A 25,245-nucleotide genomic window follows, 5' to 3' on the forward strand; every position below is an offset into this window, starting at 1 on the left:
AATATATATCAATGGGTATGAGAGAGGGATTCATGGCGTTGGATGGAATCGGAATGGTCAAGACAATTCCCCGTGCCGGCAGAGACGGCGGGGAGCACCTTGGGGAACCAAGGACATAGTACAGATACGATAGAGAATGCACAAAGACTGGCATGCATACCTACACATAATCCTGAGTCCTGAGTATCAGGTATCCCCGTTGCATGAGGGTTGAGCTTGGAAAACGAAGAAGCATAAAGGAAGATCCAGGGGTGTCAGAGGTCTGGATGTGGCTTGACGTCGTTACTGGTCCCGTTGGTTGGCAAGTTAGTTCCGGGTTGCGTTCCCCGCAGGCCGTGATGATGTGGCGCACGCAATACTGACGTTGTGTTGTAAAATGGGGATTATTGCTTAATTTCTCATCCTGTTTTTCTTCTTTCTTGCTCACTTCTGGCACCTTTATGCCTCTTGTGACGGAAGAATGCGATCACCGAATGGCATCGTGATCTGTCTCAAGGTTTCGTGGTAAGAAATGGGAAGTAAGGGAAGCGACTGTGAGTGAATACCTACTACCATCTAACATGGGTACATAGAAGAAGAAGAGATTTGTAGCTATTTTAGGCAGCGGGTTGAAGATGCTTCATTGTAGACTAAAAAAGAGGCTAAAGTAAAATAAACGCAAGAACCCGTGGTGGAGCAAAGAGAGGACGATGACCCGACTCGGGACCAAGAAGGCAGGTCGCAGAACTTTTTGGCTCAAAGACGGAATCAGGATCCGTAGAGTTAATTTGAATCGAAGAAGCCATCGTCGCCAATTGGGCAGCGAAAAGCGAAAAAGAAGAGCGAAGCCTGCAAGGCAACAAAAGAACCAGAGGCCCACGCGGTTGGTTACGCATGCTTTTGGCTGTCTCTCCTCCACACGTGTGGCGGTGCAACAATATTACAGTGTAAATGGGGACTGTTTGCTGCTAGACCGCGGGTCACTGTGTGTGGCAGAGGAGCAAGTCCGCGTAAGTCGTGGGCGAAACGAGCTCAGCCCCCCCTGTTGGATTTCCCTTGGTTAATTAAGTCGTGATGACGACGGGGGTCGTCTCTCTTTCGGGCTCTCCAAGGCGTACTTTGGTGGTAGTACCCCTGCACCGCAACATAACTTGCCTTTCCTTACACCGAGGCATGTCACTATCTTACTGTATTTGCATGCAATAGGTACATGGAGCATCATCCCCCTCCCCCCGCACGTTAAGAAAACTGAAGAAGAGAAGCTCAGTGCTCACACCTGGCGGGGGCTCGTGGTGGACGGGACTAGTGGTCCGGACCCTGTGACAGCCCATGGATGGCGGCATGGCCACCTCCCAGCCCAGGTGCCCAGGCGTGCCATGTTTCCCTGGGACCTTCTCCCCAAAGGTACCCGACCTCACCTTGCCTGCCTGAATACCTTGCCTTGCCATGGAGTTCCATAGCGACGGATGCAAGCTGCCGACACCTATTACCTTATTACTTGCCTTACATTAGCTGCTTACTTTACTTTACACCAGAGCTGCAGAGGTAAAGGACGACGACTGCAAGATTCTGCCGGGTGTTGCCTCAGCACTTACGCACTTACGTACCCGTCACTGATTACCTCAACCTTGGCGACCTTATCCATCACCTTCCTTTCCCTCGGGTTCACGCTTCGCCTCAGCACACACACACACACATCCGCGCGACATACCCACCTCACCGAGACGACCCTCCCCAAACACCTACCCAACGACCTTCAACTCCGCCAACCCAGGCTCCAAGAAAGTCCAACCTACACGACCCGGCCAACATTCGAGCGCCTTTCACTCCGCCGTACACGAATACTCTCATACCACTCAACATTGCAATCCATCGCATTGCATTCGCGCAGCCCAACGACAACTGGAACCTCGTCTGACGCAGTCCACCGCTCTGCCCGCTCCAGGCATCTTCTTGCCACAAGCGCAACCCCCCAATATATTGAAATCACTCGAAACAAGACAGCTTCTTGATCCCGCCCGTCACTACACAGCATCCGCAGCGGCTCACAGCTTCTAACCAACATGTTTCGAGCTGCCGCAGCTGGTCCCTTTGACGAGGGCGTCGGTACGTGTGCAACCTTTGGAAATCAAACGAGTATCGCTCGCCCAACGTCGCTAACCTATCCATCTTGCGTCATCTAGCCAAGGCCACCGACGAGAACCTGACATCAGAAGACTGGGGAGCTATTATCGAGGTCTGCGACCGCGTAGGCAGCGATGCAAATGGCCCCAAAGAGGTCGTACAGGCAATGATCAAGCGTCTCGCCCACCGCAATGCCAATGTCCAACTCTACACCCTCGAGGTGAGTTGACCTTCTCCTCCCCGGCCCATAGCTGCCGCACCCTTCCTGGTATATTGAATTTATGGCTGACCTTACCCCTCTTCCTGCGCAATAGCTTGCGAATGCTCTCAGCCAGAACTGTGGCAAGAATATGCACCGCGAGCTCTCAAGCCGAGCCTTCACTGACGCCATGTTGAAACTCGCAAACGACCGTAATACCCACACCCAGGTCAAGGCCAAGATCCTCGAGCGCATGAAGGAGTGGTCCGACATGTTTAGCAAGGACCCCGATCTCGGCATCATGTATGACGCATACTTCCGCCTCAAGCAGAACAACCCGACCTTGCAGGCTCCCTCGGCGCCCCAGAAGACCGGCCTGACCGACCTCGATCGCCAGAAGGAGGACGACGAGCTTCAGATGGCCTTGAAGTTGTCGCTGCAAGAGGAGGAAAAGAAGAAGGCGCCTGCCGAGTCGAGCGTCGGTCCGTCCTCCTCTGCCGCCGCCGCTGGATCCTCGACACAGGCCGCGGCACAGCCCCAAGTTCACTCTACACCCGTACCTGCTGGCACGACGGCTGCCACGGTGTCAAGGGTGCGAGCATTATACGATTTCGTTCCTTCCGAGCCGGGTGAACTCGAGTTTAAGAAGGGCGATGTTATTGCAGTCCTCGAGTCGGTTTACAAGGATTGGTGGCGGGGCTCGCTCAAGGGGAAGACGGGAATCTTCCCCCTCAACTACGTCGAGAAGCTCACAGATCCGACTCCCGATGAGCTGGCGCGTGAGGCGCAGATGGAGGCCGAGGTGTTTGCAGAGATCAAGAATGTCGAGAAGCTGCTCACGCTTTTGAGCACGTCCAACACGGCGCCGAGAGAAGAGGATAACGAGGAGATATCGGTAAGTCTTACGGGCGTCATCTCAACCTGACCCGGTACTAACAAGTCGTCGCACAGAAGCTCTACCACCAAACGCTGGCCATCAGGCCGAAGCTGATCAGGCTTATTGAGAAGTACTCCCAGAAGAAGGGTCAGAGATGCCCCACTCACTTGTCTATGCTGCTTATACTGACCAAGATGTGTAGATGACTTTACACAGCTGAATGAGAAGTTCATCAAGGCTCGCCGCGACTACGAGTCTCTCTTGGAGTCGTCCATGTCGCATCCTCCTCAGCCTAGTTACCACCAGTATGCCATGAGACCCGGTCCCGGCGGGTACCCAAGCGGACCAGGGGCGGGCTATCCTCCCCAGGGTCCTCCCCAGCAACAGCAGCAGCAGGAGCAGAGATACTATACTCCAGCACCCCAAGGTGAACTACCTTGATTGCCTTCTTCCAAGCGCACCAAGTTTAACTAGTTTGTACATAGAACAACCTCAATACCCTCAGTCTACGCCCTCGCCGAACTTCCAGCGTCCGGCACAGTCAACGCCTGCTCCTTTCTACGTAGCCGGTGCAGAGGTCCCTTCAGCACCGCCTCACCATCAGCCGCAACAGTATCCCCCGCGTGACCAGCGTATTCCATCCACGGGTAAGGCACAGGTGCCGCCGATCAACACCTCGTCGCCACCGCCAGCCAACACGTATTCCGCATACTCTGTGCCTCCTAACCAAGGAAGGCCACAGAGCACCTACGGCCCCCAGGAGCTGGCAACCTCTGTCTACGACTCGCCCATTGCTACCCACAACCCGAGCTCTGCTGCAACATACACATCCTCAGTATATTCCCAAGACGACTACAATAACAGTAGCCCCGTCGTAGGTAACTCGACCGTTCCAGCACCTTCGTCATTCCAACCATCGGCACCACCAGCCGGAGAGCCCTCACAACCGCCTCAACAACCGCCGCAACAGCACCACCAGCCACAGTACCAGAGCTATCAACCGCCAGGAGCTCAGAGGCAGGATAACTACGTCAGTGCCCCTACTCAGGCACCACCGCCCGTACCGACTGGAGCGGCTCCGCCTATTGCTGGTGGCGGCCGATCTGAAGTGATGACACCGCCGCCCCTACAGCCTGGTGGCGCGGCCTACGATGCTAGAAACAGTCTTCCGAGCCAGGGACCATCACAGCCGCAGTACAGAGCGTATGTTCCGCCCGGCGGTGGTGCCGATGGGCCGAGCGCACCGCCCGCTGCGGACTACTATCGACAGAGTGGCGTGTACTAGACGCGAAGACGGGGCAGTAGCGGCCTTGACATCAAGGGGATGAGGTAGTTAGTTTGGTCGTGGGCCATTCTGTTGGGCGGAGTACATTCGATATTTTTAATGACTTTTATTCACTGTGTCTGGGAGGGTATCTTGGGCATTATCGGCCGTCCTCTCGGGGCCATGCAAAGTTGTGTAGTAGTCAATCGTATTGGTTGAAATTCAGGAAGACGAAGGCCAGCTTTTTGGGGAGTTGCGAAGCCCATGCAGAGAGGGGCATCATACCCGGCATGGCGGGCAGTTTGTCGATTGTGAGGAGGGAGACTTACCGTAGTCAAGGTAGAAAGCAAGGGAATGAATGGGGATGGGGAGGGTAAATAATACTCGAAATCTGTACACTATCTCGCCTCGTCATTGGTGTATTCCAGGTTCCTATTATAAGCTCGCTATTGCGAGCAATGTGTTGCAAAGTGAAGGACAGGCAGGAAAGGGAGTTCATTTGAACACTATTGACCCCCAAGTATCACCTTTCCATATCCAGCACTGACCTGATGTGATCTTGCAGCCATTACTGGGAGACTCTTCTTCTAGGTGACAAGTTATTCCTTGCGCCTCTTGGTGATGGCCCATCGGTAGGCAGTAAGTAGTCTTACCGATGAAATTGGACTACGGAGTAGCTCTTCTGATAGTGCTTGATCCAAACGTATGTTCCATGTTTCAGTGTTTATTTTCCATTGTCGTATCGTGAGAATGAAGAAAGAATCCTGTCAACTCCAATGGTCCTGGGCTCTAGGGATGAGAGCCGCCATCTACACATGTTACACAACTCCTAAAAACACATACATACACACTGCCTCCCTCCCTCACGATAAGCCAACGTTTTCCGCCCTACTCCTCGGTACGCCCAAGTCTGCACAGCAAAAGCAAATATCCAGCTTTTTTTTCTTTCACCACCGCCTCCCAAACATCTCATGCTCAGGCTTCTTCGCCTTCTTCTTCCCCGCCGCCACCAAGCCGCCAGATTCAGGCGACCCCTGCCTACTCGTTCTCGCCGATGCGGGTTGGGATACGGAGGACGGGTCGGGGAATGCATCACCGAGGCTGGGCGGCGCAGCAGAGTCGTTGCGCCGGAACAGGTCCATAATCTCCTTGAACCCGAGCTTGAAGGCGTCCTTCTTCATGCCGCCCTCGATGGCCGTCTCGGCGAGGAGACGCTTCTTGTCTTGCAGCGCGAGGATGCGCTCCTCGACCGTGTTCTCCACGGTGAGCTTGTAGACGATTACGTCGACGGTCTGGGTGAGGCGGTGGACTCTGTCGATGGCTTGTTCCTCGACGAACTAGAAAATGGAATCAGTATGGCGGTCAAATCTTGAAAGGGGGTTAAGAACACGGAGGCGAAACTTACGGGATTCCAGAAAGGCTCTAGGATGATGACACGAGTCGCCGCAGTCAAGTTGAGACCCAAGCTACCGCACTTCAAACTGCAGAGCAGAATGCGCGTGTTCTTGTCGTTGCGGAGACGGTCCAGACTAGCCTCGCGCTCGTCGTTCTTCATGCTGCCGTCGTACCGGGTGAACTTGAGCCCGTCCTTGCGGAAAAAGGGCTCGACGAGGTCCATCATGGACGTGAATTGCGAAAAGACGATGAACTTGTGCTTGCGGGCCTCCTTGTGGAGGATCTGCATCATCTCGCGAATCTTGGCCGAGGCCAGGACCTTGGATGCCTTGCCCGCAGGGTCGTAGTCGTTGTCCTTGTCGGAATGGAGCTCCGATTCGTCTACGCCCGTGTCTTCTTCCGAATCAGTCTCCGAGTCCGAAACGCGCGACTGCGAGGATCTGAGTTTCTCCTCCTTGACTTGCGATGCTATCGCTCCTATTGAGAGGAGGCTGTCGTCGGAGACGTCAATCTGGTCGCTATCCCGACCGTGCTTTCCTTTGTCATCCTTGACGACAAAACTGTCGAGCTCGCTGTCGTCGTCGTCGTCGTCGTCGGAATCGTGCTTGGAGTCATCCTTGCCAATCCACTCGCCACCTCCCTCGGCATTCTCATCTTCTTCGCTGCCGGCCTTGCCCATCCGCAGTTGACCCTGCTGGTCCTCGGGTACGAGCCAGCTACCGTCCGCCTCCTCGTCATCACTATCGACGACGACGTTCCTGTTTCTGGGTCTCCTGGCCTTGGGCTTATACGGGCTTTCCTCTTCAGCATCTCCTCCCAAAGATTTCCGCACCACCTTCTTGATGCTGCTCTTCTGCTTCTTTTGTTTCTTTGGCTTTGGCGTCTCGTGCTCGTTGAAATACGCCAGGTCTTCGCGACACTCCTGGCAGGTGTCCTTGCCGTTACTGGCTTCGTCTCGCGACAATTCACGACCGCAGACGTCACATTTTCTTGAAGCTATGCCCATTCCGCCAAACATTTCAGCAAGAGAGTCGATGTCTCCACGCGCGGTCTTTGGGGCGGCATCGGACAACGCCTCCCTGTCCTTTTCGAGCTTGCCTTCAAGCAGCTTTGGGTGGTTGCAAGCTTGTCTGAGCCGCAGAAGCAGAACCAAGGCGTTAGCATAATTGATCTTTCCCTGAAGCATTTGCTCGATGCTCTTGTCGGCTCGAGCTTCCAGTCGCGTGTAGAAACGACGCTCTGCTGGGGAGAATTTCGTGGCAACTGTGACGACTTTGCGCTCCGTGACCTTGAAGCCGGTAGTAGACTTCTCGCCTTCTTTGGTTGGCTTGCCGCCAGGGTTGAGGGCACCGTCTTCCTTGAGAATTTCCTTCGTGCGCCGCTTCATGAAGCATCGCAAAAGACTGTGAAGCCGACCAATTGCCACATGGCCCTGACCATTCTTGAGGGGCTTCTCGATCTGCTCTTTCCATTCCTTGAGGTTATCATACGGCTTGATGCGGAGGAACTTGATGAGGGACTGTAGCTCTTCCAAGTTATTCTGCATCGGGGTTCCTGAAAGGCACCATCGGTACTCTGAACGCAGGGCGTAACAGGCTTTCGTGGACTTGGCGTTACGGTTCTTGATAGTGTGTGCCTCGTCGAGCACGACTCGCCACCAGTGGAGGCCGAAGGCGCCTGCTTTGACACCCTTCTCATCTTCGGAGGAGTGGCCCCATTCGGAAACCAAAACTTGGTAGGTTGTGACCACAACGTCGTACAATGCGAGGTCCTTGAATCTCTTGGTGCGTTGAGGTCCGTGATGAACACAGACCTTGAGCCCATGCGACTTGGTCACCTTCTCTTTGATCTCCGCCTCCCACTGCCTGATCAAGGCCAGAGGTGCAACCACGAGCGTTGTCTTCTCGATGCCGTCGAAATGCTTCTTCCAGCCCTTTTCGTCCTTGTTGGGCTTTTGGTTGCCGAGTATCAGGGAAATGGTCTGAAGAGTCTTGCCAAGACCCATGTCGTCCGCCAGAATACCGCCTTTAGGTACCTTGCCCTTCTTGACCGGACCGAGCTCGCGACCTCGCATCCACTCCACGCCTTCAACCTGGTGAGGCAGGAGCTTCACTTTGAGGCCCTCCACGGTACCATCATTCGTGGCTTCGCCTTCCTCCTTTTCTTCATCTTCATCCTCTGACTCCATTCCGCCCTCCAACAAAGCCTTCAGATCGGACGATGCCTTCGCGGGGTCTGTCCAGAACTCGTTTTCTCCAAAGATTGTGGTGGGTCTAAAGGTCGAGGGGTTGGCGTCAGGGCCTATGGAGCTGTATAATGTGGGCGGCTCAGGTTTCCTGTCTTGGTAGAGAGGAACTGATGGAATAGCCATCTGCTGAGGTCGGTGATGCTCCGGGCGCGACCTCCTCTCATTGAAAATGCCTGTTGCCTTCTGCTTAAGAGAGGACAGAATCTTGGTAGGATGGCCAAAAACAGGCTGTGAGGACGAAGAGTGGAAAGGATCGTGACGCTTGACATCCGAGAAGAATGACTCCAACGCATCGGAGTGCAGTAAGGAGTGCTCGTGTTGGGAGCTTGGTTCGCTCTCCTTCGGAACTGGTCGAGGTGGCGGCTTGAAGTCGTTGCGGGATATTTCGACCAGGTCAGGACTCGTTTGGCGGTAGGCTGGCGGGTTGCGCCTCGCAGACGAATTTGGGATCGCTGCAGGAGCTTTCGACTTTGGCGTTGTTGACAAACGCATGGATCCGACTTGGGCGGCAAGATCATCGGGGTCGAACGAATTCGAGTCCGAACTTTGAGCTCGTGAAAGCAAATGGGAGGCACCGCGGGATTCCTTGCTCGAGCTGCCCATCTTGGGAAGCTCATGGCTGGTTGATGATTGCGAATCCTCGTTAGGATTGACCGGGCGCAAAGGGCCTCTGGCCGGGTTCCTTTGGTTGACCATGAGTGTATAGCGCAGCCGTGGGCTGTCTTCGAGATTATTGCCGGAATGCAGTATTTGTTCGCAATAAGACGGAGAGAGATCGGAGGGTCTCTCAGAAGAAATCGTGTTTCTGGGCTGGAAGGAGAAGTCGGCGCCTGGTTTTCTGTAGTTTCAACGTGGAGGTGTCAGTCGGGTTGGACTCTTGGAGGGGTAATTCCAGAGGGAAAAACAGAAAAGAAGGGGGAGAAAAACAAGCGAATGTGGGCTGTACCGACTTCATGGAAGTTTCATGAGGGAGATCGATAAAGCGCCAGGACTCTGGGTAAACTCGGTGAGGATCGTCCTTTTTGTAGTAGAGTGGCTGATCGCGTCCAGGAAGCTCGAAATATGTAAATAGATACGATTGTTGGGGGAAATGCCTAATTGTGAATGGGATGTGAAAGCCGTTGGTACCACATACTTAGCAATGACATAACTCTCCCCAGCAACGGGCAGGCAACGAGCGCGACGCCACAACGTAAGTGTGGGGCAGCTGCTAGGGGTCTCGTGCGACAGTGCACTCCCACTACCTGGTGGACAGTGCAGAACTCTAACCCGCACTCCAAGTCAATTTTTACTTCACCGAGTCTCACCGAGTCGGGTAGTCGACACAGTGGTTACAGGCTATACCCTAGAAGGCCAACAAACAAATGTATTTCTTCGTCTAATTCAGAGGTGTTTCTAATGTCTAGATGGGGTATCAGTGTATGGATCAAAACCAACACGCTTTTTCGTCTCCGTTCGAGCCCTCAAACGCTCTTCTCCGGTAAGTCCTGTCGTCGATGATTCCTCCAAGAAGAAGTTCAGAATATGGTCGTGCATCGTGAGATGCGGCGCCTGCTGGAATTCTTGCAAACTCGTCAGTCGAATCAGCATCTCCATGAGAGACAGAGAAGTGACGACAGCATAAAATGGAGACCTCGCCGCGAAGGAATCCGAATTGCCCAGCGAACGCTTTGCCAACTGTTGTGAGAAGGGCTGTGTCGGCGCAGGTGATCCCACGCTTCTATTGAATGGGGATGACTGCACAGATAGATTCTGGATCTGTGCCATGAGTCTCGAGTCCAGCGAGGTGCGATTTCGTAGGGCTGGTCTTGGAGACCCTCTTGCTGAAGTAGGCGTTGCCAACCTTGGCAAGCTAGGTAGCTCCTCAACAACATCTTCGTCTTCGGTATCGCTGCCATCCGATTCATCCTCTTCGAAAACCTCCAGGGCCATCCATTCTGGATCCAAGTGGCTTGGGAAGCTTCTGCGAGGGTGAGGAACGGGAGGCTCAGGCTGTTCTTGAGGCGTAATCAGCGCTGCACTCTCTTCCCGAAGCTGTCTATCGATATCATCCTGCTCATCTATGTCCTCTGATCCGCTACCAGCCTTAAAGGGTGTCGGTGAGCCTGGTTCATTCTGGAAAGACATCATTTCCTCTTGAGTCTTGAGAGGTGGCTTGGCAAGGACGTCCCGTTTCAGCAATAAGACAGGATTATTGTCGCCATCGTCACTGCCAATGTTGAGAATTCGACCAGTATCGGCGTAGAAGATCCTGGATATTTGATAGATCGGTATAGACTCGCGAATTCCAGCCTGCAAGATGTCGTCATACGGAGCAGAGTCTGTGTCTAGGTCGTCATGAGCTCGCCCGTCATCTAGGTCCTCAATGATTTCCAAGTGGTAGGCATACTCGTTGCGCTGGCCGATGCCGAAAGGACTTGAACCATAGAACCTTGATTCGTCAAAGTTTGGATCTTTGGGCGTTTCCGGGCGAAAGCCTTCTTCAGAGTCGAAAACATGGTCCATAGGTGTCCGACATAGTCGCACCCTGGCTTTGTGCATGACCTCTTGCCACAACGGTTTGCGGTCTCCCTCCCCAATACCGTAAGGTTGCGCGTCTTCGCTGACAGAGCCTTTTCGATGTGTTTGCGGGTTTCCAGCATGCTTGCTTCCCTCGGCAGCCTTTGAGGAGTGACCGAGGAACAGCATATAAATTGACAGTGTGAAGATGGGTCCGATTTGCACCGGGCGAGTAGGATCGACGGCGAATTGACTATCGCCATAGGTAAGAAAGGTTCCTGCTTGCGAGAACCTCGAAGGCGATATGTGAGGGGACATGGCAGAATTGAGACTCTCTCCTGATGTTGATATGGCCATATGCAAGAGGGGGATATCATTATCCAGTTGGGCCAAGAGATCTTTCATGTCTTTGATGATTGCTTTCAGTTCTTCGAATTGCCTCTCAGAGTCGACACTTTGTCGTGAAGACCCCCGTGATGCTTCTCCAGCTTGAGCTGCTTGTTCTACCCGACGACCTAGGGCTACTATGTCTCGACGAAGACTCTTAGCCAGGGGAAGGGCTGATTCCAAGAAGGCGTTGCCTCTGCCTGATCTGAGAGGTTGTCAGTAAACAAGTCCTGCTTCTCGTCGAGGTAGTCGTTATTGACGTACTTGAACTCTATCAGATCTATTGCAGGAGAGACGATCTGTCAGCCAAGTCAGCATATATGAAGCTATGTTCGAAGAGGTGATTCCTGCCTTGATTTTGCTGTCCAGTCTCTTCTGGAGCTTCTTGATATCTGAGCGAACATTTCGATCGTCGACAGTTTTCATAAGGCGAGAACACTGGGAGAAGGCATAGGTCGAGGTCAAGGCAATGCCTGACCTGATGGCCATGTTCATTGCCTGGGCTCCCAGCTTCGCAAGTAAGGCGTCCATGACTGTTCAGGTCCCATGCTGCTATGGAGAAGGACAGATGTTGAGTTAAGTCTCCAGCCAGCAAGATGAGTTGGTTTGTAGAGTCCAATATGAAGGTGAGAACAAAGAAAAGAACCCCTGCAGGTGGTGATGAATGAATCGACCGGGATACCTGAGACAGATTGCCATAGGTGAATCTCAAAAGTAAAGGGATCGCATCTCAAAGCCTTAGCAGTCCATGGAAGCCCTGCAAGGACGGTAAGGTAGCTACACCCACTGACCGCTGTACCTTGCCCGCCTGGGCTGCATTGGGTAGAGGGGATCCATAACACAGTGCGAAGGCCATCACCAGCCCCGCGCATCTCACGTGCCCAGGGGAGGGGCAGAACTGATTTTAGCGGCGCAAATTACCCCTCATTGGCTACGTACCTCTGAGCAGCTGCCGTATGAGGACAGTGCGGTGTTGAGCCAAAGTCGAGGCAGGAACCCCGCCAAGTGGTGGGGCCAGCACTTCAAAACGTTCGTCAGGTCTCTACGCTAGCAGACACAGAGCCGCTGCGTTATATCATTGGAAAAATTGAGAGGGCCGGGAAAAGCTTCTAGAAATCTGACCTGAATTCTACCAGAGGCAGAACAGGAATATTTTTCTTGGAATTTCAAGTCAGGAGGCAGTCATCAACCCACAAAGTGAGTCATTCCAGCCCAACTCCAAGTCACATTCTCTGCCCATAGATTACATTGTTGCTCATCTTTCGCCTCCCCCATTGTGTCACTCCTGTTACTGGTCGGCTGGCGCCACAGAGGTTGCCGTTCACGTCTGAGGTGCAGGAAAAATAAACCCTCCAGCCCCTCTTTAAATCTTTCTCGGGGCGCATCTCGTTAACAACCCATCCCACTTCTAGCTCACCTCTGACCGCATTCTTCCCCCCTCCCCCCGATTCCGCTTCCCGATCGTGCAAACGACACGACACCTCACCTTCTCGACAATCCATTCATCTGCTGCCCTGCTGCAGTCCATCACAATGTCGAACCTCAACTCGTGGGAAGACGACCCATCCGCCCAGGACGACAACCTGTCGCGCCAGGCCCAGCAGCAGCTCAACCTCAACCAGCAGAACCCTCAAGCCGGTGCCTTCCGTCCAGGCGGCTCTTCCTTCACCCCTGGAGCCTCCTCTTTCACCCCCGGAGCCCAGGCTTTCCAGCCTAACCAGCAATACGGCGGCTACGCTCAGCAGTACCAGCAATACTATGGCCAAGGCTACGGTGGTCCCGGCGCTGCTGGTGGTGCAGGTGGCTTCCCCCAGTATGGCGGCCAGCAAGGATACAACCAATATGGTCAGGGCAACTATGGCGGCGGTTACCCCCAGCAGGGCTACCAGCAGCAGCAGCAGCAAGCCTACGGTATGTTTGAGACATCGACAAGTCATCTTGCCTCCCATGACAGTTCCCTAACATAAACAACTTCCAGGTCAAGGCTACCCCCAATATGGCCAGCAACAGCAACAGCAGCCCCAGGCTGCGGCACCTACCATCGCTAAGCGTCCGACTGACGCCCCGGCCTCTGGCTCCAACACGCCTGCTCCCGCAGCTGCGCCCCAGCCCGAAGTGAAGAGTGAAGGAGGTGCCAAGGTCTTGAGCATCGGCGGTGACGCACCCAAGCCCAAGGCCAAGGTTCTCTCCATCGGCGGCACTGTCCCCCCAAGGAGGAGAAGAAGAAGGAGGAGGCTCCCAAGGAGGCCTCATCTGCGGCCGCAGTCGAGGCCGGAGCCAAGGCAACCGCTTCCAAGGCGATCGAGAAGACGGGTGCTTCCACCACTAAGTCTGGCAAGACCTCTCCTGCTCCTTCCTCAGGCCGTTCCAGCCCCTCTGGACCGGAGAAGAAGGTCGTGAGAGATGTCGACGCCGTCCAGAAGGATCAGACGGCCGATGTCGACGAGGCGACTCTGAAGGAGATTTACGGAAAGGAGCACGTCAACATCATCTTCATCGGTCACGTCGATGCTGGAAAGTCTACCTTGGGTGGCTCTATCCTCTACAACACTGGTATGGTTGATGAGCGGACAATGGAGAAGTACAAGAAGGAGGCCAGGGATATCGGCAACCCGTCTTGGTACCTTTCATGGGTCATGGATCTGAACAAGGAGGAGCGATCACAGGGCAAGACCATTGAGGTCGGAAGAGGTTACTTCGAGACGGACGTACGACGATACAGCATCCTCGACGCCCCCGGCCACAAGACGTACGTCCCCAACATGATTGGCGGTGCCTCGCAGGCGGATGTCGGTATTCTGGTCATCTCAGCCCGTAGAGGAGAGTACGAGACCGGTTTCGAGCGTGGCGGCCAGACCCGTGAGCACGCTATGCTTGCCAAGACCCAGGGCGTCAACAAGTTGATCGTTGCTATCAACAAGATGGACGATGCCACCGTTGAGTGGTCCCACGAGCGTTACCAGGAGTGCACGACCAAGCTGTCTCAGTTCTTGAAGGGTACCGGCTACAACCTGAAGACGGACGTCCATTTCATTCCCGTCGCCGCCCAGCAATCCATCAACATCAAGGAGAGAATCGCCAAAGGCATCGCTGACTGGTACGACGGTCCTTCATTGCTCGAGTACCTCGACGGCATGAAGGCTCTAGAGCGCAAGGTCAACGCCCCCTTCATGATGGCCGTTGCCGGCAAGTACCGTGATCTTGGAACCATGATTGAGGGCAAGATCGAGGCTGGTGTCATCAAGAAGGGCATGTCGCTCGTCATGATGCCCAACAAGCAGAACATCGATGTGTCTGCTGTGTACGGCGAGACCGAGGAGGAAGTGCAGGTTGCGCAGTGCGGTGACCAGGTCCGCATCCGCCTCAGGGGCATTGAGGAAGAAGACATCATGCCAGGATTCGTCCTGTGCTCGCCCAAGCGCTTGGTGCACAACGTCCAGACGTTCGAGGCTCAGATCCGCATTCTGGAGCTCAAGAGCATTTTGTCGGCAGGCTTCAACTGTGTGCTGCACGTCCACGCCGCCATTGAAGAGGTGACTTTCGCCGCGCTGCTGCACAAGCTCCAAAAGGGCACCGGCCGCAAGAGCAAGCTGCCTCCTTCGCACGCGAAGAAGGGCGACAGCATCATCGCTCGTCTGCAAGTCATTGGCGGTGCCGGATCCGTGTGCATTGAGAAGTTCGAGGACTACCCGCAGATGGGTCGCTTCACCCTCAGAGACCAGGTTCGTTGCGCCTCGATTCCAAGATTTTTTTTGGCTTACCTGATAACTCACACATGGGGAATAGGGACAAACCATTGCCATTGGCAAGATTACGAAGCTGATTACGGATGAGACATCCTAAGTTGATACCAGATGACACGAAACCCACGGCTGACTTCAGGCGGAGGAAGGGAGCTGAGCGCTTCCTTGGATATGGCAGGCGTAAGGAACGTTCGCAGGAACATGATGAACTTGTTCCTGGGCCAAGACCAATATGCATAGAGAGCAGCGCGGAAATGTGGTAAAAGGAGAATAACGCGACGTCATGGGAAAAGGGGGCGGCCAATGCCGTTGACACGAACCGGGCCGCGAAAGGCTCGGGCATGATAGACCCCGTACGTGGCATTCTCGGAACAAAGAGGATTAGGGAGGGTAAGGGACGGGGGGAGAACGGTTCTAAAACTCAAAATCAATCTCAAACCTTGTCAAACAAGCGCATGATGATGGCTTCACGTTTTGACCCTGTGTGTGTGATGTGTACGGAAGGGGCGACTGGCTATGTGCCGCTACGTGAATCAGGATTGACGGAATCCGAGGTGACTGCATGGAACTCTTTGGACTTCCGATAGATTCCGATGATAAGGGCAATCCTCGGGTGGCAGCGGACAAAAAGTCGAGGAGTGATAAGATATGGTCCACCCCGCCCCCGCGGTATCGGCAGCTCCGAGTTATTCTCGTGCTTGGAGGGGGGAGGATCTTTGGGCCCAGAGCCCCAAAGCCCTCCCCGACTTTAAAGGACATGGGTATTTGGGCAGAAAAAGGAATAAGTTGGCGTGTTGTGGAGCCGAGATGTGACGGACCACGGCAATCTACTGTGGAGACGTAGCGGAGCCGAAGGGGGGGAGAACCCGGCCTAACGGAGGCGTGCCAGTTCCCAAGTGACATTTGTTCGTGATGGCAGTGTTGTCACGGTGTGTAATACGTTTGTTCCGAGCCGTCAAGTCACGTTGGAGGCTGGCGGGGAGCAGCATCGTGGGGTTGGGTGGGAAGAGGGAGGGAGCCTCCTCTAGAGTGGCTAGGCCAGTCAGTCTACGAGAAAGTCTGGAGTCTGGAGTCTAGAGATGCTGCAATCTCAATTCTTCTTTTTTTGTCCTTCCTCCGCGCCCTCCTCAAATTACCCCAGAGAATCTTGAAAACGTGCAAGTTCCGAGTGACCACTTACCCCATGCTTGGGAATTTTTTTACGGGCTGGAGGAGTCTTGGCCTGGGCAAGGTGAGTCGGTGACTCCTTTTTCTGTCCGTCACATGGCTCTGGGGAACGAAGCTAGGTACGTAATAGTAACGACCCGTCAAAGCGAAGTATTGAGCATTCTCGTAAGAGACACCCCTCCCTAGGTAGGTTTAGGTTAGTTACCTGGGTTCTATGCTCAGGCACAGGAATTTACACAAAATATGACGGAACGGCCATGGGATCAATATTCAGCCCCAGTGGCTCCTGGAGTCTTTTTGCTTGACCACACCCCCTGCATTGAGTTGTGTTATAGCCCTAGAGGCAGGAGGAACAGCAACAAACTGCATACGACATGACGGTCGCACACTATTGTCTTTTTCTCCCTATCTATCGTCTCTGTTTAGTTCAAAACTCGGGTCAATATGATACAATCAAAAAACCTGGTAAAGACAGACTGACAGAGGAAAGAAAGCTGGGAATTCCGAAGCAAAGAGTCGGGAGAAGTCGGAATTCAAAGGTGAAGGTCAGCCTTTGTGCTTCCAGGACATCTTTCATTGGTCAAGGCACGTGGGGCGCGGGGTAGTCTGCGCTAACGTAGGTACCTAGGTACCTTGTAGCCGGACGGATAGACAATGGAAGGTGGAGTTTGCTCGGCTATGTGGAGGGGCAATTTACCTAGAGGGAGGGAGGGACGGGGGAGGTTTTGAAGCGGGGCCCAGGCGGCTCTCGATGTGAGGTAGCAGCAAACCTGAACGTCATCTTTGGGTCAGATTTCGGGGCTCATCCCGCTCCAAAACCAATGGGTTGAAATTGTGCATACGAGTAGGTACATGGTAGCTACATTCAGAGCTATGTTGCTAATGCTTTTTCCCCCTTGCACATATACAGATACTGTAACTCGTTCCCGTGAAAGCCCGATCGAGAGACTACGGAAGACCGGGGGGGGTAGGGGGGTGGCCATGTTATGAGAATGGAGACCAAGGCAACTTTACCGGTAGGTGTTTCCGTTGCTCGCATTGCATTGCCGCGATGCGTTGGCGGGGTCTGGCTTAACAAGACACGCGCGCGCGCGCACGCGCACACATTAGTCCCGACTTCTTGACATCGGAACTCGAAAAAGTTGTTCGGGGTTCCTAATTATTATCGTGAACGTTGTTTCAGCTTTCTTTGCATTGGAAAAGAAGAGACAGCTGACGGCACCTACGTGCCGATTTGTACAACAGCTGGAAACTTGACAGAACGCAATTCAAAACTGACGGTGAGTATCAGAAATGGCAGACGAAGAAAAAAAAAAGTGACAACGGAAGTGCCGTGGAGGGTTCAAAGACTCGGGTCTGCCTCAAAAGCGGGGACGAAACATGTAACGGGGGAGGGACGAAGGAAGCGTTAGAACCCAAGATGTATTCGTATAGACTTTCTGTGCGTGCGAGCGGTTCCTCTGTGTAGCTCTTGTCTTGCTCAGATTTTGTGGAAAGATTCGGAGCCGCAACTAGCGAAGTTCCATTGAGATTTCCCAGAAACCTCAACCCGCAGGGTAACATGCTGATAGGGCCGCGCAGCAGGCAGCGTGGCAGCTAAAAAAAGATCAGATCAAAAATGAGAAGAGAACTGGTCTAATTGTTCCCAATCCCATGTTAAACCGACCTGTCTTGAAGGCTTGGCTGCGTGTGTGCTTTTCTTGTCCCCCCTGTTGCTGGGCTCGCTGGGCTGAGCGGGAGACGGGGTGAAGGGCGGGCTGGGGCTGGAGGGTACTGTATTCGTACATAGGTACGAAGAGGGGGAGCGGGGGTTGCACACCTTACAACAGTAGTGTGTAGATGCGGCAAGGCACCGCGGTAATCGAACGCAGGTGTGAGTCGATACTGGAAGGGAGATAGATACCTTGGTACAGCATGTGCAAACTGGTCGGTCTCTGACAACGGAGACGTAAGGTAGGTAGGTATACGTACCGATTTGGGACGGACGGGGGGGGGCAGGTACGGCACGGAACGGGTGACTTGATTCGTATGCATTTTTGTTATTGTGAATCAGGAAACCCCGTTTCGTGTTCTATTGGCACATTAATTCGAGGTCGCTTTCTACCCGAGTTAGAGCGTTAATTCCAAGGCTGAGTTCGATGCCGAGTCAGAAAGCCGAAGTTATGGGGCTTCCTTGCGCAAAACTCGCAGACATAGTTTCGGCGTTGCACGCGGCTTTGTCCGGGTTGATGACCTAAGGTGCCGGCAAGGAGGCGGCTTCCCGAATGCCCCCCAGCAAAAGATTTGAATAATTATCCGGGTGAGCGGCGGGTGGGATAATTGATCTTCATAGTCCGGCCTTCCTTTTGGCGCCGAAATGTAACGGGATTCCCCTCCACGTTCTGATATCTGCTTCGCGCCCAGTCACATCAGGGGAGTATCGTATTTCCTGTTTAATGATGTAGCCTGTCACCAATGGAGTTATTCTTCGGCCTGCCGTTTCCTGAGAAGTTGACATTGAGAGGCAAGGTAGGTAGCGGCAAGCGTGATCTGTCCCGGAGGCCGCCCGAACTCTTTCGTCTGTTGACTGTTGTACCACCATGTACCTTTTTTACCAAACCGCATTACAGGAGACCAGCAGCCAATGACGAAGCGTCAACTGTAAATGGAGTCCTGCAGAAGACGGGCAGAAATGCAAGAGACGACCCCTTTGAATCTCTCTCTATGGTGAATTGGCATGCCCAACTTACGTACTTGGAAGGTGGACGGCTTCAAAGATGAGGTAAGTTAGCCAGGATTCGGGAGGACCAGGCCGACGCAACGGAGACAGACGGAGGAAGCCCGCAGATTGTGGGGATACGCCAGCAGGGGGGTTGGAGGGGTGTATTCTTTACCTTGGTTAGTGCAGAAGAAGGTACCTCCAAGGCTCCAAATTCAAACCCAAGATCAAGGTGGGATTTGTGGATTGCAGGATTGTGCATCATGATAGACGCTGTCTAAGAGAACATGGTGAAATTCGTTCCCACGTTCCTTCACTTTGCCTTGCCACAACCACTTCCACTTGTCCAGTTCCACTTCCATAGCAGCTCTTTCCTTCCCTATCCTCCCGTTCCCTCCCCCTAGCCCCCGATAACATGGCCCGAAGGGAAACGACGGACAAGGTCGGGCCCTCGTTATCTTGGGACGATGAGGCAATCCGATATGCCCTCGCACTCTTCAACTTGCTGCTGCTGCTGCATGTATCTTTTCTTCATTTTGTCTTTTTCCTTGCATCGCCCACACATCCCCTGGACATACACCCCTCCCCTCTTTCCTCCACACATCTCTCCCGTACCTAGTGTATTGTACTACACGCCTCCATTTCAACCTAGGAAGCACCATGCAAAGATACAAAGTGACAAAGGCTCGAGACAAGACTCTCTCCCGAGAGTCTTCCCCAAGTCTTCCCGATTCTATCCCTATTCCTCCTCTATCCCGAACCCGCACAGGGATCTACGCCCCTCCGCCGAACCCGAGATAATATCGTGAAGCTCGCAGCAACGGCAATTCGTCCAGTTACATCGGCCTCTTCGCCCCCGCGACTCCACACGCCGCGCCCGTTCTTATAAGTCCAAGACCCCATTCTGGCCTTTTTTCCTATCCTCGGTCCAGCTTCAGACCCAAGCCACTCAAAGCAGCCTTGTCTACACTTGTACCTACTCACCATCCATCTTTCTCTCCATCCACCCCGGGCAATTTATTCCACAAGTGTGGATACGATTCCTTTGCGATCCCTGAAAGCGGACGAGAACCACAAGCCGCCCTCCCAAGCCTTGACCCAAACCATCTTCACCCGATCTCAAAGACCATCCCGTCCAACGGACTCAATTCTTTATAACCATGTCGGATCCCGTCCAGAGAACTGCTTCTCCTTACACCGATCCCAAAGTAAAAGGCCCAAAGTCTCAGATTCTCGCAGAAGGAACCCAGGCAGATTTACGCAAGAGTACGTCCACACTACTACCTACACCTATCTCCGTTATATCGTCATCTCCCCTCTTATACACACCCATTCTCTCTCCGAGATTTCCCACAACAACACAAACTCAGTCTTGGTCTCGTTCTTAACACCACCTGTCACCTCACCCAAAAACATCATCATCATTCAATCTACCAATCGACGAATTGTAGCTAATATGGCGCCCTTAGTGATCGCTAGCAACGTTAACAAGACTCCTCTCCACCCTGGTGGTGTCGCGTAAGTTTACTGCTGATTCTTGACCCAACAAGTCCAGTACCTGGAGGCGGTTCGCAAGGAAACAGCTGGCTAACACATTACTTGCAGTCCTCACCAGGAGCACACTGAGCTTGAGGAGGAGCTCCACGAGACCGCGCACATTGACTACGACCGTGTCGCCATCATCCCCAACCCTTCAGTCCCCGCCCTCTACGAAGATGCCCTCGTCTACGAGACCGGTTCCGCCATCACATCAAGTGGTGCTCTGACTGCCTACTCTGGAAAGAAGACTGGCCGTTCGCCTTTGGACAAGCGAATTGTCGAGGAGGACAGCTCCAAGAACGACATCTGGTAAGCTTCCCTTCCCCCTCAACCAGAATAGTCGATGCGCGCAGCTATAGAACGGCTGGCGCTGACCATTGAATGCGTAACTATTTGCTAACACGATATTCGCCAGGTGGGGTCCCGTTAACAAGCCCATGTCACCCGAGGTAAGAGAAAACGCACCCCAGATCGAGTCATGGTGCTGTGGGCACGCTTCCCCTTGGTCCTTTGTTTGTGTGGCTCGTCATCGGTTGGATATTCGCATTTCCCCAAGACACACTCAGCCATGGCAACTGCGCTTGCACCCAAACAGCGCCGTCTGTCACGCGACCATTCGGAGACAGCAAAAAAGTCACTTCAGAGAACATGTCTGGGCTCTTTTCTGCTGCAGACTCGAGGGTCCTACCATGGGTCAGCAGCGAAACGAACTCAGGCACTGCCGAAGACTCTTTGCTGTCAATGAATGCGTCATGTTTCAGCTCGGCACTGGTACACCTGCGCGCAGCAAATGTCCATTTCCGCTGGTCCTTTCTGCACAAACCCGAGGAATTGATGCACGCGTATCGCATCGGTTCATGCCGGAGGGAACTCATCGAGATGTCCTACATCCAATGATTTTCCCCCGATGTTCCCCGCCAGGTTCCTCGGTGCAGTTTGCGACTGGGGAGTGTCGTCATCAAGAGTGCAACCCCTCCTCATTCCCCCTTGGGTAACTGCGCATGAGAAAAGAAGGCAGTTGCCGGTCCCGCACTTTCCAATGCAAGCCGCGCTAAACCCTTTTTCCTCGTGTATCCACTTCTGTCACCCACTCTCTCCTTCCACACCCCGCGTACCGACGGCTTCCTTGTTCCTGCTTCTCCCGGCCCTGGACCCACACCAGCGCCCGGGCCAACTTCTCTTTGAGCAATTCGCTGACATGTGAGATTTCTAGGTCTGGAAGATCAACCGCGAGCGTGCTATCGATTACCTCAACACCAGAAACCGCATCTACGTTGTCGACGGTTACGCCGGCTGGGATGAGAAGTACCGTATTCGCGTCCGTGTCATCTGCGCCCGCGCCTACCATGCTCTGTTCATGAGAAACATGCTCATCCGCCCTCCTCGTGAGGAGCTGGAGCACTTCCACCCCGACTACACCATCTACAATGCAGGCTCTTTCCCCGCCAACAGATACACCGAGGGTATGACCTCCGGCACTTCAGTCGCCATTAACTTTGCCGAGAAGGAGATGGTCATTCTCGGTACCGAGTACGCCGGTGAGATGAAGAAGGGTGTTTTCACGGTCCTCTTCTACGAGATGCCTATCAAGCACAACGTCCTCACCCTGCACTCATCTGCCAACGAGGGCAAGAACGGCGACGTCACCCTCTTCTTCGGCCTGTCCGGTACCGGCAAGACCACCCTGTCTGCCGACCCCCAGCGCGCCCTGATCGGTGACGATGAGCACTGCTGGAGTGACCGCGGCGTCTTCAACATTGAGGGCGGCTGCTACGCCAAGACGATCGGCCTGTCCGCCGAGAAGGAGCCCGATATTTTCGGTGCCATCCGCTTCGGATCCGTCCTCGAGAACGTTGTTTTCGACCCCGAGACCCGTGCTGTCGACTACGACGACTGCACCTTGACAGAAAACACCCGCTGCGCCTACCCCATCGAGTACATCCAGAACGCCAAGATTCCCTGCATGTCAGAATCTCACCCCACCAACATCATCCTTCTCACCTGCGATGCCCGCGGTGTCCTGCCCCCCATCTCCAAGCTCGACCGCGCGCAGACCATGTTCCACTTCATCTCTGGTTACACCTCCAAGATGGCCGGAACCGAAGACGGTGTCACCGAGCCCCAGGCCACCTTCTCCTCCTGCTTCGCCCAGCCCTTCCTGGCCCTGCACCCCATGCGCTACGCCAAGATGCTTGCCGACAAGATCGAGCACCACAACGCCAACGCCTGGCTCCTCAACACCGGTTGGGTCGGTGCCGGTGCCGCTCAGGGAGGCAAGCGTTGCCCCCTCAAGTACACCCGCGCCATCCTCGACGCCATCCACTCCGGCGAACTCGCCAAGGTCGAGTACGAGACCTACGACGTCTTCAACCTCCAGGTTCCCAAGACCTGCCCCGGCGTTCCCGATGAGCTCCTCAACCCCAAGGCCGCCTGGACTGCCGGCAACGACAGCTTCAACACCGAGGTCAAGAAGCTCGGTACCCTCTTCAACGAGAACTTCCAGAAGTACGCGAGCGAAGCGACCGAGGAGGTTGTCAAGGCCGGCCCCGTTGTTTAAAGCGCAAGCATGCTCTGAGTTGATTAGCGATCATATTTATGGATTTATGAAGGGCTTTTTTCTTTATTCACCTTTTTGGTATATTTATGGGATTGTTCACAGGGTGTGTCGTCGACATGGTTCCGACACGAACATAACTGTCGCGTGGATTTGGATAACCGCGGCAAGTATTGGGATTTGGGTGTCAAAACAGGAGTGATATCTGTTCTGGGCTTCATTTCATAGAATGAGAATGAGAATAAACATGAAGCAAAATAACTGTTCCAAACTTTCATGTGAACGTGTCGATCAATGTTTGCTACTAACATGTATGGTATATCGAGTTCAATGCATGTGATCAACCAATATCTGTTCTCTTCCAACCCCTGCCAGTCGTTGACTGATTCTCGGTTTACCTCTATAACGTAAATAGGCAGTGTGCGACATGTTGACTCCATCGAGTAATTCACTTGTAACCGGCTAGCCCCTTTCATGTCAACGTCCGCGCATTGTCAAGTGAACCATATCTTGCGGGTAAATGGAATCGTAGCAGTTGATCAAAATTAGACAGCAAGTCGCTCTTGTTTTCGTTATTCTTGGTTTATCTATTCTCTCCTCTCAGTCCAGATTCTTCTTCTCTTTCTTGTGGTCCCCCCAAAAATTTTACCAGTCTTTCGAAGAAATCTTCTCCGCCACAATCCATCTCACAGATCCAACCGGCGGCATATGCATCTCCTTCCCGCTCTTAAACTCCCACCCCTCGGTCCGCCCCCCGCACGACTTCATCAGCGCCTCGACTTCATCCGGCGTCCTCGTCCGCAGCGCAGAAATGTACCCGTCAAACACCAACACGAACGGGATGATCGGGATGAGGTAGGTAAAGACGAGCACCGAGAAGCTGCGCAGCCTCCAGGCGTAGAGCGGCGCGAAAATGAAGCACCCGATGCCAAGAGTCACGGGCATCAGGAAGGACAGGAGATCACGGCCCTGCAGCTCCATAATCGCGAAGCCATCCGACGTTTCGAGGGTGTTTTTCAAAATCGCTTTCGCCAGCGGGTCGTCAAAGTGGTGGAACGCCAGATTGAACAGCCGAAACACCTTCTTCCCTTTAGAGGTATACCCCTCCACCAACTCGCGCGGCGCGTTCGCGGCGTCGACGCTCTTGGGTTCGTAGCCAATGTGCTCGCTGCGCGCGGCGGCGCGGGCCCAGGACTCGGTGTTGGGGTGCAGGTCTGTGAGGACAAAGTCGACGGGGGGTTGTTTCTGGGCCGTGAGGTGGCGGTTTACGTAGCGTTCTATGGATGGGGTGGGACCGCCGGAGCCGGCGCAGAAGTCGATGAAGGTGTAGGAGGGGAGGCGGGGGCCGAGGGTTTGTTGGAGGATGCGGGCGGCGAGGCGGGCTGGGGAGGAAGTTTGGAGGAGGGGGACGCGGTAGACCCAGGCTGCGTGGAGGCCTTCTTGGACGTAGGCGCGGAGGAAGGAGGGGAACCTAGGTGAAGGAAGATTGTATTAGCTTCGGGGATCCAGAGAATTGTGGAAGGTGAGAGGAGGGATTGGGGAGGTGGGATGTTACCATGTCTGGTCGTCAATTTCGAAGAGGTGGAATCGCGGTACGAGGGGCGCCATCGTGATGACGTCGAGATGAAAGCTGTTGGTGTTGTGGTATCCAGTTCCTGTCCAGTGGCCGATTGAGCAGTTAATGTAGTTGATTGTTGCTGGCGGTAAGATTCTCGGCGTCCAAGATCACATGTGAAGCGTCCGATGCGTAGCTTCTGGCAATCGGTTGGGGGTTAAGTAAGGTAGTTGGCGGCCACGAAAGCTTTATTACACGGGGTGCTTTCTTGTTGAGACAGACAAGCTCGAAGCAAAATTGGGGTCCCCCCCTGTGGCCCTGCCGTTAGCCGGCACGGGGTGGCGGGTGCGGGAGCTATAGCATTCGCTAGTGTTGAGCTTGAAACAGGGAAAGCTCCAGCCCGGACATGGGTCCGACCCCCCCCCCCCCCCCAGCTCCGCTAGAAACGTGCCCGCCTATCTACGGATAGGTGCGCAGGCCGTGCCTTCACATCAGTTCACCAAGATGGAAGGCCTGGGACCGGCCAGATGATCCCAAGGACGAGACGACCACGGGCTGGATCGAATTGGCGCATTGTTGACATTGCCGGTCTCGCTACTTTTTCGCTGTATCATGGCGTGTAGGGTAAGTGCGTCTGAAAAAGGGACATGATGATGATGGCGGGGAGCTACCTACCCTATCCTTAAAAGACAACCAGGGCCAAGGGCTTGAAGCTTCGACAGTGGGGTAAGATGTTTAGTGTAATGTGGACTCACTCGGAAGCGGTGCAATGGAACTCTGAGTTCCCCCGTCGGGGGATGCAAGCTACCAATTGCTCTCCTCTCACTGGCCGACGCCGATTAAAGACGTTGAGGCCATTGGACAATTGTGTTGGCTTTCATCTTCGTCATCATATACTTCGTGGTACCATTTTCGTACTCGTCTCTTCTTAACGCCTTCCTTCCGCGCCACCTTCCCTCTTGAGGTTGAAAGTAAGTCGGAACCAAAATTCTCAGGTTCACGTTCCGAAAGGTCACA

General features: G+C 54.0%; 8 protein-coding genes across 8 annotated transcripts; 4 read left to right on the top strand and 4 right to left on the bottom strand.

Annotated features, from left to right (window-relative positions):
* Nucleotides 1-265: 265 nt before the first annotated feature.
* On the bottom strand, nt 266-950 carry BDP81DRAFT_158283 (uncharacterized protein). The gene is made up of 2 exons (XM_060581982.1): nt 550-950; nt 266-285 (listed from the first exon to the last, which is right to left on the bottom strand). The coding sequence occupies exon 1, from the start codon at nt 873-875 to the stop codon at nt 642-644; it is 234 nt and encodes a 77-aa protein (XP_060448699.1). The 5' UTR covers nt 876-950; the 3' UTR covers nt 266-285; nt 550-641.
* Nucleotides 951-1,381: 431 nt separating this feature from the next.
* Nucleotides 1,382-2,130, top strand: BDP81DRAFT_158336 (uncharacterized protein). The gene has a single exon (XM_060581984.1). It carries the CDS (start codon nt 1,446-1,448, stop codon nt 1,989-1,991), a length of 546 nt encoding a protein of 181 aa, XP_060448700.1. The 5' UTR covers nt 1,382-1,445; the 3' UTR covers nt 1,992-2,130.
* BDP81DRAFT_446474 (uncharacterized protein) lies at nt 2,043-4,464 on the top strand (the record flags this gene model as incomplete). Its single annotated transcript, XM_060592066.1, has 6 exons — nt 2,043-2,085; nt 2,163-2,323; nt 2,418-3,197; nt 3,254-3,326; nt 3,382-3,606; nt 3,665-4,464. The coding sequence occupies 6 exons, from the start codon at nt 2,043-2,045 to the stop codon at nt 4,462-4,464; spliced, it is 2,082 nt and encodes a 693-aa protein (XP_060448701.1).
* A 926-nt stretch (nt 4,465-5,390) lies between these two features.
* On the bottom strand, nt 5,391-9,172 carry BDP81DRAFT_468995 (SNF2 family domain-containing protein; the record flags this gene model as incomplete). Its single annotated transcript, XM_060594509.1, has 2 exons — nt 5,849-9,172; nt 5,391-5,780 (listed from the first exon to the last, which is right to left on the bottom strand). Exons 1-2 carry the CDS (start codon nt 8,780-8,782, stop codon nt 5,391-5,393), a joined length of 3,324 nt encoding a protein of 1,107 aa, XP_060448702.1. The 5' UTR covers nt 8,783-9,172.
* Nucleotides 9,173-9,437: 265 nt separating this feature from the next.
* On the bottom strand, nt 9,438-11,922 carry BDP81DRAFT_468996 (RanGTP-binding protein). Its single transcript, XM_060594510.1, has 3 exons — nt 11,324-11,922; nt 11,237-11,271; nt 9,438-11,177 (listed from the first exon to the last, which is right to left on the bottom strand). Exons 1-3 carry the CDS (start codon nt 11,501-11,503, stop codon nt 9,482-9,484), a joined length of 1,911 nt encoding a protein of 636 aa, XP_060448703.1. The 5' UTR covers nt 11,504-11,922; the 3' UTR covers nt 9,438-9,481.
* Nucleotides 11,923-12,010: 88 nt separating this feature from the next.
* On the top strand, nt 12,011-15,179 carry BDP81DRAFT_419342 (P-loop containing nucleoside triphosphate hydrolase protein). Its single transcript, XM_060589764.1, has 5 exons — nt 12,011-12,169; nt 12,385-12,883; nt 12,951-13,174; nt 13,204-14,694; nt 14,759-15,179. Exons 2-5 carry the CDS (start codon nt 12,505-12,507, stop codon nt 14,813-14,815), a joined length of 2,151 nt encoding a protein of 716 aa, XP_060448704.1. The 5' UTR covers nt 12,011-12,169; nt 12,385-12,504; the 3' UTR covers nt 14,816-15,179.
* A 4,561-nt stretch (nt 15,180-19,740) lies between these two features.
* Nucleotides 19,741-22,676, top strand: BDP81DRAFT_390848 (phosphoenolpyruvate carboxykinase; the record flags this gene model as incomplete). Its single annotated transcript, XM_060587462.1, has 5 exons — nt 19,741-19,846; nt 20,050-20,098; nt 20,186-20,428; nt 20,535-20,568; nt 21,333-22,676. The coding sequence occupies 5 exons, from the start codon at nt 19,741-19,743 to the stop codon at nt 22,674-22,676; spliced, it is 1,776 nt and encodes a 591-aa protein (XP_060448705.1).
* Nucleotides 22,677-23,318: 642 nt separating this feature from the next.
* On the bottom strand, nt 23,319-24,281 carry BDP81DRAFT_390849 (uncharacterized protein; the record flags this gene model as incomplete). Its single annotated transcript, XM_060587463.1, has 2 exons — nt 23,319-24,144; nt 24,229-24,281. 2 exons carry the CDS (start codon nt 24,279-24,281, stop codon nt 23,319-23,321), a joined length of 879 nt encoding a protein of 292 aa, XP_060448706.1.
* Between the last annotated feature and the right edge of the window lie 964 nt (nt 24,282-25,245).

This window comes from Colletotrichum phormii (genome assembly GCF_030913505.1).
Source record: "Colletotrichum phormii strain CBS 102054 chromosome Unknown BDP81scaffold_4, whole genome shotgun sequence".
Taxonomy (NCBI): domain Eukaryota; kingdom Fungi; phylum Ascomycota; class Sordariomycetes; order Glomerellales; family Glomerellaceae; genus Colletotrichum; species Colletotrichum phormii.

Bases quoted from the DNA above. Each gene is read 5' to 3' on its own strand.
- BDP81DRAFT_158283 (XM_060581982.1), bottom strand. From the start codon at position 875: ATGCGTAACCAACCGCGTGGGCCTCTGGTTCTTTTGTTGCCTTGCAGG.
- BDP81DRAFT_468996 (XM_060594510.1), bottom strand. From the start codon at position 11,503: ATGGACGCCTTACTTGCGAAGCTGGGAGCCCAGGCAATGAACATGGCC. The intron at 11,272-11,323 runs GCAGGAATCACC...CTTGGCTGACAG, and splicing joins GACTGGACAGCAAAATCAAG to ATCGTCTCTCCTGCAATAGA. The intron at 11,178-11,236 runs GTACGTCAATAA...ACAACCTCTCAG, and splicing joins ATAGATCTGATAGAGTTCAA to ATCAGGCAGAGGCAACGCCT.
- BDP81DRAFT_419342 (XM_060589764.1), top strand. From the start codon at position 12,505: ATGTCGAACCTCAACTCGTGGGAAGACGACCCATCCGCCCAGGACGAC. The intron at 12,884-12,950 runs GTATGTTTGAGA...AACAACTTCCAG, and splicing joins GCAGCAGCAGCAAGCCTACG to GTCAAGGCTACCCCCAATAT. The intron at 14,695-14,758 runs GTTCGTTGCGCC...CATGGGGAATAG, and splicing joins GCTTCACCCTCAGAGACCAG to GGACAAACCATTGCCATTGG.
- BDP81DRAFT_158336 (XM_060581984.1), top strand. From the start codon at position 1,446: ATGCAAGCTGCCGACACCTATTACCTTATTACTTGCCTTACATTAGCT.